At 36.2% G+C, this 18,581-nt stretch overlaps 1 protein-coding gene across 1 annotated transcript in view; it reads left to right on the top strand.

Moving 5' to 3' along the window:
• LOC149787234 (kinesin-like protein KIF13A) overlaps nucleotides 1–18,581 on the top strand; it is a 398,962-nt gene that overhangs the window by 260,811 nt on the left and 119,570 nt on the right. Inside the window, exon 14 of the mRNA XM_089977741.1 lies at nucleotides 12,667–12,815. Within this exon, the coding sequence (XP_089833867.1) occupies nucleotides 12,667–12,815 (149 nt within the window). The remainder of the gene's footprint in view (nucleotides 1–12,666; nucleotides 12,816–18,581) is intronic.

The following is an 18,581-nucleotide window of genomic DNA, read 5'->3' on the forward strand; positions in this document are numbered from 1 at the left end:
AGGTATGACAGGGGTCAGGGTTAAACACCAAACTACACCCAAGTGGGTTATCCCTGAGATCAATGAGGCTAGGGACCTAAGAGATAATTTCCACAAAAAAAGACATGAAAAACTAGAAAATGGAGGATTGAAGCTAAGCACCGCATAGGCAAAAGAAGAATAATATAAACAGGATATGGATGAAAGTACGAGTACTAAGACATTGTGGAAGCCACCCAAAAACAGGATATGGATGAAAGTACAAGTACTAAGACATTGTGGAAGCCACCCAAAAACAGGATATGGATGAAAGTACAAGTACTAAGACATTGTGGAAGCCACCCAAAACAGGATATGGATGAAAGTACGAGTACTAAGACATTGTGGAAGCCACCCAAAAACAGGATATGGATGAAAGTACAAGTACTAAGACATTGTGGAAGCCACCCCAAAACAGTTGTTTTCAATGTGGACTTAAGCAAAGTGATGACATAGCAACATCTGTACAAGACATTGCTGAAGTGTTCAATAATTTCTTCACAATCCTCTCCGTAACTGTACAGAACAAGACTAACATTCCAATTGAGATTGATGCTTTTCTATTCTTTATAAGAGCTAAAATTCCTAATTATAAATATGTTTCATTAGTTAATGTTAGTGAAGCTGATGTGTTGGAAATGCTCAGTAAGTAGTGTTAATATATCCTCTGGTTTGGATGGTATTGGTCCGCAGATTCTTAAATCAGCTGCACCAGTAATAACAAAGTCATTTAAATGCATACCATACAATTTAGTATAATGAGTGATAATTTTCCAGATAGCTTGAAATGTGCAAAGGTTAAATCTAGCTTATCAAAATTATTTGAAAAGCAAGTAGATATGCAGGTCTATGAATCTTTGTAAAAACTTAACTCTCTATTTCATAAGGCACAGTCAGGATTCAGAAAGTACCACTCATGCCAAACAGAACTTGTCAGATTAACAGATCTTTGGTTACTAGAAATAGAAACTGGTTCTATGACTGTGATTATTTTCCTTGACTTCATGAAAGCCTTTGATCTTGTTAATCAAGAAATTCTGCTACAAAAGCTGAACTGCTACAAGTTTGACAATTGTTCTTTAAAGTGATTTAGATCATACCTAAACCAAAGGTCTCAACAAGTAAGCATTGGCTATATTAGCTCACACATTTACACTATTCATTCAGGGGTCCCTCAAGGCTCTGTTTTAGGACCTCTCCTCTATCTTCTGAACTAAAATGGGTCACAGTGTATAAAAGGGTAGCTACAGCAGAGTGTCTTCAGGACTTTTATTCTGGCCTTATTCAATACAGTGTATAAAAGGGTAGCTACACCAGAGTGTCTTCAGGACTGATATTCTGGCCTTATTCAGTACAGTATCAGTTGAGATCATCATCATATGGAAAACTTCTTGCACCAAAAGTAAGAACAGAGCAGTATAAAAGAGCCTTCATATACACTGGTTCACTTCACTGGAATAAACTTCCACTACATGTAAATTCTGCTGAAAATGCTTGAGTATTTTAAGAAGAGATATCACAAAGATGTTCGTATTTCTAATAGATTATAATGGAATTTAGTATTTTAATACTGAACATATTAAAATGAACAGTAATTACTGTTATCTCTCATATAATGCATATAATTATACTCTTTTTAAGAGAGCCTCAAGGCAGAATAGTCCTTGACAAAACGAGTCATGCTCTTTAAATAAAGTAATGATTGATTTTATAATGTGTTCATGAAATGCATTCATATTTCATTCTGTGTTTCTTTATCATTCATTTTGTTGCAATCTGTGTTTTACCTTGGTGATAGACACTTGCATTACATGTCACTGCCATCTCCTCTATCCATGTAGGTTTGAGTCTTAGGCGTTTTTATGGGTATGTAAGAAAGCTTGCCTGTAGCTTCCTGTGAGTCATTGGTTTTTTTCAGGGTTTTTCCAGGTTCTTCCTCCTCCAGTTATACCAGCAGCCATATTACAGATCATGTGCTGAAAAATGGCAATAAACCCCAAAACTCCAACCTAAAATGCCCATTCCCATTTTACCCACATTCCCATTTTGCCTATTCCTATATTGCCTGTTTCCATTTCACCTACACATTCCCATTTTGCATATTGCTAAATTGCCTGTTTCCATTTTAGCTACATTGCCATTTGATATGCATTCCCCCATGTTGCCTTGTTTCAAATTGCCTGTTTCCATTTCACCTACTTCAGAAATGTGCCTACTGTATAAAACTGACTAGCTGCAAATGTGTTTACTTGTTTTGGATATACTTAATCATTACTTCATAACTGGGGAGAAATACATGAGGATACTCTTATTGTAAGATAAATTACTGGCTTAACTTTATGAAATTACTTGACTCTTTCTGTCTGCTGTTATTAATTTTATTACTCAAGAAAACAAAACACAGGCGTAGCTCAGTATTGCATGAATTCATCTCAGTGCCTTCATTATTGAAGTGGGGTTTCAGTTATTTCCTGAAGACCTGGCTACTGCATATGACTAATGCTTGTGAGAAAAACTCAGTGATTGAAAAGTGCATGCCTACAGTGTAAAGCATTACCATATATTAACAAAGGAATAGACCTTGGAATAGAATACACCCAACAGGAACAAAAGAAATAATTTTACATGTATGTAAAGAAACGTGATGGTAAAAATATGTGGGAACTTTGGAGGCATTCAGTACTAAGAGGGCAGTGATTCAGAAGGGCAGACTTAATTGTAAAAGGGAATAACGATCTTTTCTCTTTTACTGCACGCAATCATCAGTATAACACTGAGCAAATGTGATCGGGAAAGAAACAAAATCTGCACCCAAATATGCTACACTAATACATGTAAGCATGTAACTTCTAAAATGTGAAAAGGGTGGGAATCTTTTTATTGGTTTTACACTAGAAGTGTGGCCATGTATTTTCACCTTTCTGTTATAGTTATGATAAAGTACTAAGTCCTGTAATTTAGTGAGTTTAATTTTTTTAAAGGAGGCAAGTTGTGAGGTAGGAGTGGACAGATTTGGTGTCCAATATTAGGTCAGTATATGGCTTACTTTATACACACTTAATGCAACATCCCTTGTTGAAGGGGAAGATTTATTGCTCGTATTGTCCATAATACCCAGTTATATAGCTTACCACCACGTCAGCCTCGGATGTGGGAGGATGTGGGTTCTATCCCCAGTCGAGTCATACCAGAGACTTACACAAATGGTACTACAGCTTCCTCGCTTAGTGCTCAGCATTATGAGGTTAGTATTAGGACTGGTCGGCCTGGTATCAGGATAATGTGACTGCTTGGCACATCATGCTACATGTCTGCGACATGATGCCCCAGTGCTAGACATCACTATAAACTGCCACACTGCAGACATATAGCAATATGCCTGAAAAATTGTTTAAGCTATGTTAAAAATCCAAATATCACACACACACACACTTACCACCTACATCGATTGTTGGAAGAGAAGATTCTGGGTGCCCACTATTATATAACTCACAGATATGGACCATTGTGGGCAATCGAATTTCAGAGACTTCTTGAACTGGCACTTAGAGATATCCTCAGCGATGATAAGAAATTTCATTATTACTTCCAATGAAATCATGACATCAATATTGTACTAATTGAACAATAAAAAATTGAATGTCGACATAGACGATTGTCTCACGAAATAAATGTTGCATGTTTTTGAAAAAAGGGAATCTTGTTGGGTGTTTTATCAACAGTTAGTCTAGTTTCCTGCTTGTGGACTCCCGATTTGGCAGGATATTATTAAATACCACTATGGGAACCAGACTCAAGAAGACAAAAGCAGTGACATAATACACAGATTTTTCGTGTACAAGTGATAGTTGTTCAAACCAGTTGGAACGATTTTTCATATGTTGGATATTTTGAAAATAAATGTTATTTAAACAGAATAATGAACAACTTTATTAGAAAAAGCACATTATTAAAAATTATTATCAATATGATTGTAAAATGGGGATTCAGTCATTGAACAGCCCAGTTCCCTAATGCTGCTTCCCCCCCCAGTTTTCTCGCTGTCAAAGTGATTTTTTTTTCTTCAATTTATTGTAGGTCCCTCAGTAACTCTCGTTTTGCTTATAGTGCGGTTTATCTTTGCGGACCCTGTTGTGCACGAGTTATCGAGGGAGAGATGTATATGGCTGTCTATCTAGAATTTGAAGTCAGCGATTTTTAAAAGGCACTTAAGTAACATTACTGTACTTTATGTTGGGTATAATGGATTATTTCTTTAGTTCTTCATAAAAGCTTAAATTTCTCATATTATGTAAACCTTTTTTTATATAGTAAGAATGTTCCAATTGACATCCCTTTCTGAGTCATTAAATGACTTTATTATTTCACTTCAAGAAAATTTGATATGAAATTAATGCTTTAGACTACTGTGCAGAATCGGGTCATTGTGACCTAAGTTTAATGCTCCTTTTCTTTTATGTTAAAAGTAAGTTGAACGGCATTGAAATATTATAAATCATTAAAAAACTTGTATGCAGTTGAGTGTTGTTGTCTGTGAAGATTTTTTTGTAGTGTATGTAATAGGCTGTTTTTGTAACATTGCATGATGAATCTTTCAATTGATCTGGGAAAATTGGCAATCACATTTATAATTAGGGCACCAAAGAAAGCCAGCCATACTGTGCAAACCCAATTATGCCCCAAGTCACAATTCAGTTTTAATTGCAGTAATAAATCCTAAATCTGGAAATTTTGTTGCATGACTGGTCAATTTCTTTATTATCATGTTATTTCTTCGTTTCTTATTTCTCATCCCCTGCACCCTTAAATTATTAATTTCATTTCTCTTAACTGCGTTAGAAAATAGTAAGATTTTGGTATAGCTTGTACAGTGGTGTTAGTATGACCATTTTCGTAATCATCAATGCTACGATTCTGTGTAACAGAGCAATGGGGGTTACATTATTTACAATGTTGTTGGTTCCATGTCAGCACGGGTCAGCTGCCTTGATGGCCCTGGGGAAGTTATTTTGCTTTGTAGTGATGAAAGCCCTCATCCTTTGATATACATGTCCAACGTATTTCCATTTGTGTGCTAATATCCATTTCCTTGGATGTACATGTCCTATACACAGACTCCATATCCTAAGATGTACATGTCTGATACATTTCCATTTGAGGTATATACAATCATTGATGGCAGCAAAGTATATGACAGATAAATAAACTACCTGAGTATCTTGTGATACATCATACAAGTCTGGTCCATCTTCAAAACACTGTACAAAGCCAGATATGCTGTTGTGTAATGCACTAGCAGATCTGGGTCTACCCAGTTTGTCAGCAGAAATCAATAGAACAAACAACATAGACCCTTATCAGCAGACACATTAATGATGGCAGATCAGGATCTATGTTATTTGTATTTGGATTCATCTTTTAATTGAGGATATATGGTATACTGTCACTGTACCCCAATGACTTGTACAACTGGACTTCACAAATGCATCACAACTCTTCTGCTGTATATAAACTGTCATGGGTCCTTCCCTAATGTATATATACATGAAGTTAGACTATGTATTTTAATCCTGTTTCATCAAAAATATTTATGTGTACTTTTATTTGGATGAAGCTTATTGTCATCAGTAATAAGATTTTATATCTGACTTTTGACATTTTACCTGTGAAATGCATTGCAGAAATTCTAACTTGACACCGTGCCTTATATTTTATGTTAGGACTTCAAGCCATTAACATGGAAATTCGATTTATTCATTGTTTTTTTTTTCAGACTTGGTCATGTTTTATGCCACACATAAAACATGATGTGTTATTGGAATAAAGGGGGTGGGTGGGAGTGGAATAAAATGGACAAAAGCTACTCTTTTCATTCTTTCCTACTGCTAACTTCTGTCACCGTGATTGATCAGTTTAGATTTTGACAAGCTTAAGGCTAGTTTGGTATGTGTCCCAGAAATTTGTTCCAGAAAGCCTATTTCTTTCCTTAATTTGTTCTAGAAAGCCTATATTTCTTTCCTACATTTGTTCCAGGAAGTCTATTTCTTTCCTAAACTTGTCCAGGATAATCTGTTTCTTTTCTTAATTTGTTCCATGGAGTCCATTTCTTTTCTTAAGTTATTCAAGAAAGCCCATTTCTTTTATACATTTATTCCGAAAGCCAATTTCTTTTCAAAATTCGTTCCAGAGGACCTATTTTTGTCTAAATTTGTTATAGAAAGTCTACTTGTTTTCTTAAATTTATTCCAGAAGGACCATTTATTTGCTAAATTTGTTCCAGAAAGCCATTTCATTTCTTGTATTTGTTTAAAAAATTTCTTGTAAGTACCCCATGTTTTCAGACAGTTAATGTTTGTGATCTTATTATTGATATTAATTGTTACACAAAACAAGAGTAGTTATGGTGTACATGTAGAAGCAGAAAAGTAATTTGATGTCATACTGCATCCATTATTTTAAATTTACAAGTATTATGTATGCTGTCCATAAAAAACTTTTTGCTAAAACAGGTGTAATGGTGAATGACATTCATGTACATTTTGGAATTCCTCAGACATTAAGGCTCTTCATGTCATCATTAGGTAATGGTGAATGACATTCAGGTACATTTGGAATTCCTCAGACATTAAGGCTCATCATGTCATCATTAGGTAATGGTGAATGACATTCAGGTACATTTGGAATTCCTCAGACATTAAGGCTTTTCATGTCATCATTAGGTTTATAACATAATTTAATATAAAAAATTATTGTTTTATCAACATAGCTAGCTCAGCAGTCGTGTGATAAAAAGTATTTATAAAATATATAAAAAAATAAAATAGCAATTGTTGCCTTGTAAAACCTCAAAAGGTGTTAATTTGTAAGGAAACCCAGTCATCATTTTGTTCATCTGTTGGTTAATGCTTCATTTGATACCCCAAGATCTTTACATTGAAGATACAAAAGTTATAGCCTGGAGCAAAATAGGAAGCTGTAGAGCACCACCTTAAAAGAATAAAGATTTATTGGCCTGGTTAAGAATACATATATTCAGAGGTTTTATTAATAGCTGCTTTGATTAAGAATCAAAGCCATTTACAAATATAGAACGTTGTGTTTTGCTGGAAGTGCTTCAGGGATACATTATAGGTGATATATGGCAATCTTTACAGGGTATCGGTAACTTTGAAGATTACTGTACATATTGTTTTGAGGCATGACTTGCTCACTGAATCATTCCTACAAATTACTTTGGATACAGAATCTCTGTGAATGACAGATGAAGCAATTAGCTTCTTTGCAGCTAAGGCTGGTATCATGATGGAAGAACAACTTCAAATAATGCTGTGAATTAGAAAATATTCAATAGTAACATACTGCGCCACAGCCTATTGCTGTAATGAAAGCGCTTTACTGTCTTGAGTTGTCTCGTCAGATTCTTCAAATTTAATGAAACTGAATTGCAAAATAATATTTAATCTCATTTTGTAGTAATTTACTAAATCTGTATAGATTATTTAAAATCCGAATTCCAACAGGATATTTGTACAAATGTATTTCAGTCCATTACAAAGTGTTGAATTATATTTTGGCAGAGATGAAATCTCCCATTGTTTTAATTCTTAATGTTATGATGTGTTGACATAAAAATAGGGGGCTGACATAGGATCTCACATCATTATAATGAAAAAATGGGCTGTCATATTATAACATTATGATGATAATGGGGTTGACATAGGATAACATTATAATGATAATGGGGTTGACATAGGATGACATTTAACAATAATGGGGTTGACATAGGATAACATTATAATGATAATGTGGTTGTCATAGGATGACATCATTTAATGATAAAGGGGCTGACATAAGATAACATTATAATGATAATGGGGTTGACATAGGATGACATTTAACAATAATGGGGTTGACATAAAATAACATTATAATGATAATGGGGTTGACATAGGATGACATTTAACAATAATGGGGTTGACATAAGATAACATTATAATGATAATGGGGTTGACATAGGATGACATTTAACAATAATGGGGTTGACATAAGATAACATTATAATGATAATGGGGTTGACATAGGATGACATCATTATAACAATAATGGGGTTGACATAGGATGACATAATAATGATAATTGGGTTGACATAAAATAATGGGGCTCAGAGTGGCCGAGCTGGCTAAAGTGCTCACCGTTCGGGATCAATTGCCATCTCACCTCTGTCTGCGTGGGTTTGAGTCTCAGGCTTGGCTAACATGGGTATGTGAGAAAGCCTGCCAGTAGCTTCTCATTGGTCAGTGGTTCTTCCTTGGGTTTCCAGGGTTCTTGTCCACCAGTTATACTGGCTGTCATGTATAGCCTATCTGTGCTGAAAAATGGTGTTAAACCTACAACAACAACAACTACAATGGCAACTACATAAAAAAAACATCATTTTAATAATAATGGGGCCGACATAGGATAACATTATCATAATGATAATGGGGCTGACATTGGATGACATAATTACTATGATACTGGGACTGACATAGGATAACATTATTACAGTGATAAATGTCTACTTGGAAATGCACCAGAGTTTCTTTAGGACTTATTCAGGCCTGTTTCAACACAATACTGGTTGAGATCAATGTCACTGGAAACCTTCTAGCACCAAAACCAAGAACAGAGCAATTTAAAAAAAAGCTTCCTATACTCTGGTACAGTTCTGTGGAACAATCTTCCACTACATGTAAAATCTGCTGAAAATATTAGAGTATTTAAGAAGAGATATCATGAGCATGTATGTGCTTCTAATAGATAATAGAATTTAGTATTTTAATACTAAACATGTTAAAATAAACAGCAATTATTGCTATCTTCATATAATGTGTATTGTTATGCTCTCCTTAAGATGCCTCAAGGCAGAATAGTCCTTGACTAATGAGTTACCCTCTATAAGTAAAGCATTATTATTATTATTATTATTATTATTATAGGATAATATTATAGTGATAATGGGACTGACATAGGAGAACAACATAATGCTAATGGGGCTGACGTAGGACATCATAATGATGAGTGGGATGACATAGGATAAACACCACCATAATGATAATGGGTCTGACATAGGATAACATCATTAAAATGCTAATGGGACTGACAATGATAACGTTATCTTAATGATAATGAGGCTGACATTAAATGCCGTCTAAATAATTATTGGCTCTGGAAATGCATCTGTGTCAACAGTGATGAATCTTTTAGGTTTCAATGTTAATAACTACCATAAGAAACATACTACATGTATTCACTATTGCTATTGCCAAATTTCTTTCCATTCCTTATTTGAAACATCAGAGAGGGTTTCATATTTTGATGAAGATAAATTTGTATCATGGATATGTTTATGTATTAATAACAAATCTCTGGAATTAGAAATGCAGATTTCCAGAATTGGACATGCATATTCTTGCATTGGAAAAACAGATCTCCTGCATTTGCACTTTGGACCTCTCATTATATCTAATAAAATGTCATTCTCCATCTTTGTCTAAAGAGGATTTCTTCAAAAAAAAGAAAATAAATCTGAATCTTTGGATTTTTCAGAATCTCGCAGTGACGTATCAGCTCAGATGTATGCAGATATATTGAAATTAGCAGGGGTCATACACATTTTGTATTTTGTTTATTTGGTTTTTGTAGTTTTACCAGTCATAGACCAGAGGAGTTTATGAGATGGGGTTTCATCATTTGTCTGTCCATCAACATAAGTTGGGTATCCTACTACTCTTAAACTACTTGCAGGATTATGGTGAATTTTTTCATAGTTATCGAGCTAGTCCTAACTGAAAGTTGTGCTGCTTGAACATCCAATATGGCCACCATTTGAAAAGGATATACAATGCCATTAATCATTTACAAAACATACATACAGTAGTCCCCCTCTTATAAGGCCACCCCTAATGCAGCAGGGAAGTGGCCTTATAATGCGGGTGGCCTTTCTAGAGGGAGATGACAAATGCGAATAGTAAATACATATGAAAAAAGTCACAAGTACATTTAATTTTAAATATTTAATATTTTAATTAAAAAATTACATGCATGATGTGAAATAAATGTAAAACAAACTTTGTCATCATTTGCAAAAGAATGCTATGAATAACCATTGATACAGTTTTAACACTGTCTTTATAATTATGTTACAGTTCACATCACGTCACTTTGTTGGTAACAATCTAAAAAACAAACCAGTCTCATCACATTAAAACTATCCTTGCTGTCATATCCCCTGCATATATCGTTTAGTCTTTTGTTCCAGTCTTCAACAACTTCATTATTAACATCAGCTGATTCGCTGCTAATGACAGAACACTTGATACTGTGTCACACTTGAAATCTGTGCAACCATCCGTTACTTGCGGTAAAGTCGTCATATCCCAGTTCAACTGACAAAATTTTTGCTTTTTCTTGTCTTTCAAATCAGGATTCAAACGTCTCCTGGCTCAAACAATCTTCCTTTCTCCGTCCATTTCACCTTTCCACTTCTGCAGAACTGTTTCATTATCTTTCACGATATTGTTTATCTGAGTCTTCCCGACGTTAGTTTTCTGCAAGGATCCTTGACGCCCCCCCCCCCACGGTCAGTTGAATTACTTTCACGTTCTCCTCTAAACTGAGAATTTTTATTTTCCTCGATGACATGTTGATCTTTTTGCAGTAAGTTATTCATGTTGCCAACTACAATACTGATAAAACAATTTTGTATGCATCTAAACAAATTGCCGTGTGTTTTTAAAGGAAGTGATCTTGTCACGTGATTCGTTAGTCGCAGTCTGGTACCCTATTGTTTTTATACATTTCTTGAAACTAGATGAGAGAAGCCAAAACGTCTTCGATATGTACCATTAACATCACGCAGATTTGACCTCGCGGCCACTAGGATTCGTAATTTTGACAATTATTGTCAGTAGTAATAGCCACTGATTACCAAAGTGAACAAGCTCAACATCTTACTAAGGGAAGCCATAAAGGCTATTAAACCATTTTCCTGCTGACTTGGGTATTGTACATCAATACTGCCACTTCTCAGCTGTTTCTACTGTTCGATAATTGTATTCTTAACAATTATCAGAGTGACTAAACCGGACATCTTATGATAACACAGCAGTAAGGCTAATTGGATTACATGTATGTACCCTTTTGATTGGATTAAAATTTGAGTCTTTCTCAGTTTTTATGGAATAAATTTGGCTTCTCGTGAGGCGTAAATGATATAATATTAACCTTAGTGGTAAATGTACTTTACTCAACACTTCTTTCAGTAACGAAAACCTGACATCGGGAAACAGAAATCGGATTACTTAACACACGTTATGAATACAATACTGGTTCTGGATACATATTCAAATAAAATGCGGCCGCTTGTGAGGGGTACATTTTATGATTTTGCACTAATATGCTGGCCGCTGGTCGCGTTAGCTGGGTGGCCTTTCGCGAGGGGTACTTTTGAACACAAACTCGTCGGTGCCAACGGATTCTGGCCATAGGGAGCGGGTGGCCGCTGGTCAGGGGGGCCGTTCAAGAGGGGGACTACTGTACTTCCATCAATTACTTAAGGGCCCCGAGTGGTCTAAATCGCTCTCCATTGCAGATCACTGCCATCTCACCTCTGTCTGCGTGGGTTTGAGTCTAGGATTCGGCCAATGTGGATGTGTGAGAAAGCTTGCCAGTAGCTTCTTGTGGGTCAGTAGTTCTTCCCAGGGTTTTCCTGGGTTCTTCCTCCACCATTAATATTGGCCGCCATACATAGCCTATCTTGTGCTGAAAAATGGCATTAAACCCCACAACAACGACAACAACAACAATATCAATTACTTAAAAAGAATATACAATTCCAGCAATCACTTAAAAAGAATATACAATTCCATTTTTTTTGTTGGACTATGTTGTTCTTATGAATATATTTTTCCTGCAAAGTTTCATGTGATGTTATGTTTGGTACATGCTTATTTTTACCCAGTTATTATTCGGATTTTCAATATGTAACCTAGACTGAGCTATAAAAATGAAGTTGTTGCTCATCCCTTCATTTAGATATGCAGGTTGTATATTTGCCCATTCAGTGTAACTCGTTTTTTCGGGGTTCTTCAGTCCTGCACTTTTAAGAGTACATAACACCGATATTGGAACTGTTGTAAAAATGTGGAACTAGTTTTGCAATCAACATAGTATAGTGTAGTGTAGTGTAGTGGTTACCATTGAGGTATACAAGTAATTTTACTAACCAGTCTTCCTGGTGCACTGCCACACAAACAAACTGGGTTTCCCTGATAGCCAGAGTCCTAGACTTTGTATCACCTTGTTATATTTGGGGCTTGGCCAGCTTGCAATACCAGTAGATGGTGTCATGTTAGACAATGTAAACCTGAGTGAACTTTGAGGATGAATGTCAATGTATAGAAGGGTTTAAGTCCACTGTCTGAGGCATACAAGACCACTTACTAAGCAGTCTGTCTTGTCTGGACATTTAAGTCAGATGGTCTGTGCACTGGACTGCAAACAAACAAAACACAGGTTTGATCACTGATGGCAGCAGTTATTAAATTTGTTTGATCCTGCTAGAGTATGAATAAAATGTAACGATAACTTTTATTTTTTTCTTTCCAGGAACACACGCTAGTGGGTTGTCCTGGCGGTCCTGATGCAGATCATATAGAACACGATATTCAACTTAGTGGTCTGGGTATTCAACCTCAACATTGTGTCGTAGAAATCGTAAACAATGAAGTGTTTCTTACTCCTTTTGAAGGTGCCAGGTAAGCATCTTTTACTACTTTATTCAGTGACTTATATTGACATAAAAGCTTTGCATCTTGCTCATATTTTCTGACACTGTTATGAACAGTCATGAAACTTGATGGGTGTGTTCATCATCAAGACTGCTGTTATGAACAGTCATGAAACTTGATGGGTGTGTTCTTCATTGAGACTACTGTTATGAACAGTCATGAAACTTGATGGGTGTGTTCTTCATTGAGACTACTGTTACGAACAGTCATGAAACTTGATAGGTGTGTTCTTCATTGAGACTACTGTTATGAACAGTCATGAAACTTGATGGGTGTGTTCATCATCAAGACTACTGTTATGAACAGTCATGAAACTTGATGGGTGTGTTCTTCATTGAGACTACTGTTATGAACAGTCATGAAACTTGATAGGTGTGTTCTTCATTGAGACTACTGTTATGAACAGTCATGAAACTTGATGGGTGTGTTCTTCATTGAGACTGCTGTTATGAACAGTCATGAAACTTGATGGGTGTGTTCTTCATTGAGACTGCTGTTATGAACAGTCATGAAACTTGATGGGTGTGTTCTTCATTGAGACTACTGTTATGAACAGTCATGAAACTTGATGGGTGTGTTCTTCATTGAGACTACTGTTCATCATATGCACCTATCATTATGTCAAACTCTCACATTTAGCTCATTTTCTCAGACTGTTGAGAAGACCCCAGATGGCTGAGTCGTTCCTCTTTATCAATCACTCCTAGACCAATCCGGTGACCTAGTGGTTAGAGTGTCCACCTCAGATGCAGGAGCTCGTGGTTTTGAACCTCGTCCTAGTCATACAAGAGGCTTATAAAAATGTTACTAACAGCTGCTTCACTAGGTGCTCAGCATTAAGAGGTTAGTGTTAGGAGTTCTGTATAATGTGACTGGGTGGGACACCAAGCTACATGTCTGCGGCATGATGCCCCAGTGCTAGACATCACCATAAACTGCCACAATGCAGACAATGTAGCAATATGATTGAAAAATTGTTAAATCTATGTTAAAAATCCAAGACACAAAACACCCAATCACTCCCATCTCACCTCTGTCTATTTGGGTTCTAGTCTCAGGCTTAACCAATGTTGGTATGTGAGAAAGCTTACCAGTTGCTTCCCATGGATAGGTGGTTCTTACCAGTGTTTTCCTCAGTTCTTCATGCACAAGTTATACTGGCTGTCATGGCAACACTCACATACATACATTGGCTTCCCCAATATTCAAACCCATGCAGACAGAGGTGTCAGTGATCTGTAAAGGCAAGTACCCTTGGACCACTCAGTCACCTTTGACCCCCTACTCTTAAATGAAAATCATACTGACATGGTTTTTACCAGTTATATTATCTGCCTGGTCCTGAATAATAAAAAAATGGTGCAGATGTGATCTCAGATATAGCTACCATTGTAGCCATCTTGATAATCTTTAGAGTTGCCTGCCCTGAATGGAAAGCCATATTGACATAGGTCTTTTATCAGACATATGCCTATGGTGTGTCCTGAATATATGTGCTGCATGAACTGAAATTCAGTATGGTCACCTTAGTGGCCATCTTTAAAACTTCATGTAGCTACTCCTCTGGAATTATCCTGTCGACATACCAAAAAAATTCCTATGATATCTAGTTTGTCGTAAATGAAAATGGTGTCCTGCAGACATCCAAAATGACTGCCATGGTGAAGATGTTGAAAATCTTGTCACCAAATCTAATTTCTCCTAAATGAAAATGGTGGCCATCGTAATAATCAGTATGGCCATCACTGCAGCTAATTTGAAACCCTTGTCCCTCAAGATGGTTTAAACACTCAGTATTTAAAAAGAAGAAATAGTATCATTTTAAATTCCTGGAAATTCTTTTTCTGTAGTAGAGCACGAGGCCTTTCAGGAAACTCCTGTTGCAGAGCATTACTCCAATCCCATTTTGACCCATTGCCTTAGCCTCAGATTTGTTACATATATTTTTCTTTTTGTGACTGTATGCTTAATATTTTGGAACAGAAAATATTTATCAGAAATGTCAGCCTAAATGCATTTCTTTAAATTTGAGCTTTGATGCCCATCTTGGAACTGGTCCTGGATGGTGCCAAAATGAAACCCCATCTTACAGATGGTTGTCACAGAGGCAACCTATGTACATACAGTTTATCATTTTAGGAGGAGTTAGAGTTATATAGAGATGGCTGGTAGGACGGTGATGCAATGACACCCCCCCCCCCCTCTTAAACTAGGTGATGAAGGTTGAGAAAGCAATGTTAACTAACCTGTGCTGGTTCTATCACAGATATGAAGAAAGAAACCTTCTGTACATTGGTAGACTTTCCAATCCAAGATAACAGTTCATCACTTGTGATAAAGTCAAAAGCTAAGGCAACATAACCTGTTATACTACAGAAAAGTATTTATTCTTCATTTCATTGACTCCAAATGGCAGGTAACATTATTCATCCTAGTTTACTAGCTTATTTCTCAAAAAATAGATCCTTTCTTGATGATGGGACCTTCCCCAACTTTAATAAAATTAGGTAAATTCAGGCTAAGAAAGCTTTGCTTAATAGCCCATCTCTGCAAGTAATCCTATTTAAAAGCGCAGGGCCCTCTACTGAGCATTTGAGAAATGCTAGTATAATTTATTCAGTAAAGTGAAATAATCTGCAGTGGTGAGTTTAAACAACCACCTGCCCTGTTAAGCCAGCATCTGACTTTTCGGAGAAGTAATTTTTGATACCTCACAATGGCAGTTGTAGGACTGGTGTTACCTGTGTTTGTCCATCTATGACCAAATGGATTCTTAGCATATATGACAAAAGGGATTTTAGTGTGGGATAAAGTAAAATATATCGCATTACCAATATCAGATTTCTAACTAATAATATGTTTGGGGATATGAATAATGTTAATTTCAGAGATAGAGGTGAGGGAAGCGATGATAAATCTGGGTAACTAAGTTGGGTGTGAGAACATATCAAGTAAAGTTTTGGGGTTTCAGGAAGGCTTTGACAAATCTGGGTAAACAGGTCAGCATCATGACATATCTGGATAACTGGGTCATATTCCTGCTATTTCAGCACCATTTAGTTATGGGATGATCTGGGGGGAAGGGAGCTGTCATTCATCTAGTAATGGTTAGTCAGTCATATTCTGTATGTGGGGAAAGGGTGTGGGATTATGATATGTGTATATAGATAGATACAAGATATATAGTGTTGAGTAAAGAAGGCAGAAGGACACAAAGCAGAAAGAAAAGCAGAAACAGGACAGAGGACAGAAAAGGGGCAGCAGAAATAAGATGTAGTTGGAAATAAGAATCAGAGAGAGATATACAAGATGGGGAGTTAAGAGAAAAGATACCTAATAGACATAATGGAGTGATAGATAGATATTGTGAGTGGACAAATATCGTGAGAAACAATGTAGATAAACACTAGTGTATAATTTGGAGAGGTGGACAGAATTTAGTGTGTATATTGGATATAAACAGTAGAATAAAATATGAATTACTGTTTTAATTAGTATACCACTGGTCCCTGCCTCACCCTGAAGTCAACAGAAAGACCCAATAGGTCAGACTGACCACACCTAACGGGTCAGACAGTTTGGGAAAAATGAGGTCTTGAAAGTTTGGGAAACTTGAGCAGATTACCCATAGGTCTTTAAAAGTCTGTGAAAATTGAAATAAACCCAAACATTTTAATTTCTTTCCTTAATCACAAAAAAAATTGTCCAAGGTTGTTAGATTCGGATGTAGTTGAGTTTTCCTGGTTTCTTTCTTTTGATTAATTACAGTTTGAATTTCATCATTAAACAGTATTGTAGTATTTTGCGTTCATTGTTTTCTCATATAACATAATAGGTCTTGGAAATCTTTGTTTGTGGTCTTTGAAAGTTTGGGAAGTCTTTGAACTTATCATTCAGAATTCTGTATGAACCCTGTTATATAATACTTTGTTGAACGTAATAACATCAGAGCTGCTTTTTCTCACATGTTTAGCTTTCAAGGATGATGTACCTGTTCATTACATCCAGCATTATAGACAGTGGATGACATTTGAAAATGAGAAACACCTTGTGAAAAGAAAAAAAATTTCTTCTGCAGGGACAAATCTTGCAAAGCAAAAACATCACATTGCTTTGCTCATGTCTCAGCCATGAGAATTGGTCCAGCCATTAGATTTGGTCATGAGACATGGTACAACTGTGAGAATTGGTCCAGCTGTTTAAGATTTGGTCATGAGAAATGGTACAGCCATGAGAGTTGGTCCAGTTATTAGACTCGGTCATGAGAAATGGTACAGCCATGAGAGTTGTTCCAGCCATTAGATTTGGTCATGAGAAATGGTACAGCCATGAGAATTGATCCAGCTATTAGATTTGGTCATGAGAAATTATACAGCCATGAGAGTTGGTCCAGCTATTAGATTTGTTCATTAGAAATGGTACAGCCATGAGAGTTGGTCTAGCCATTAGATTTAGTCATGAGAAATGGTACATCCATGAGAGTTGGTCCAGTTTTTAGATTTGGTCATGAGAAATGGTACAGCCATGAGAGTTGGTCCAGCTATTAGATTTGGTCATGAGAAATGGTACAGCCATGAGAGTTGGTCCAGCTATTAGATTTGGTCATGAGAAATGGTACAGCCATGAGAGTTGGTCCAGGTTTTAGATTTGGTCATGAGAAATGGTACAGCCATGAGAGTTGGTGCAGTTATTAGATTTGGCTATGAGAAATGGTACAGCCATGAGAGTTGGTCCAGCTATTAGATTGGTCATGAGAAATGGTCCAGCAATTTTACCATATAAATTTATTTTCTTTAGATTGCCACTGTTTTTATTAATTATGTTAGCTAATGCGTGACAGGTATATTTAAGTTCTGTGACAATTTAAGGGAAGGAATAAATATGCTGTGTCTTTCCTGTGTTTTGTGATCTTAGTAATCATGAAAAACTTAATCACTGGCAGTTTATGCTGATGAACTTGTTTGATTGATGTTTTTACTGTGAACAACCAATTAAAAAAACATGGAGGACTGCTTTGCTTGCTTTTATTGATTTCTATTTTCCAATTCATTTAAAACAAAGCTGTAGTGGTATTTATTTTATCATTTATGATGGTGTATGCCGGAGATTCATTTTGATGCTTAACAGTGTGCATATCCGTATAGATGAGATTTGTGGAATTCTTTTAAAGCTTGACAGCATACATGACAATATAGAACGGATTGTGCGATTCTTTATAAAGCGTGCATGACAGTATAAATGGGATCATGGGATTCTTTTGAATGCTTGACAGTATACATGACAGTATAGAAGGGATGGGGGATTCTTTATAAAGTATGCACGACAGTATAAATGGGATCATGGGATTCTTTTTAATGCTTGACAGTATACATTACAGTATAGATGAGATTGTGGGGTTCTTCGTATGCATGACAGTATCAGTGGGATTACGGGATTCTTTTTAATGCTTAACAGCATGCAATGCTGTTTACATGGGATCATGGGATTTCCTTTTATGCTTGACTGTCTGCATGACAGTATAGATGGGATAATGGGATAATTATTGTTTGGCAGTGTACACCTTAATATGCATGTTAGTGGAAGCCTGGATTAGGAGGTATTTTGATTGATGTGTGTGTGTGTTTGTGTGTTTATGTATGTTTAATGGCACATCAGCACAATCTTGGCTATATGTTGCCAATTTAGCTTAGATGTCCCCAGAAGGCTTACATGTAGTATAACTGACTATGTTTG

This window comes from Sinohyriopsis cumingii, chromosome 12, assembly GCF_028554795.1.
Source record: "Sinohyriopsis cumingii isolate HCF-2022 chromosome 12, ASM2855479v2, whole genome shotgun sequence".
Lineage (NCBI taxonomy): Eukaryota > Metazoa > Mollusca > Bivalvia > Unionida > Unionidae > Sinohyriopsis > Sinohyriopsis cumingii.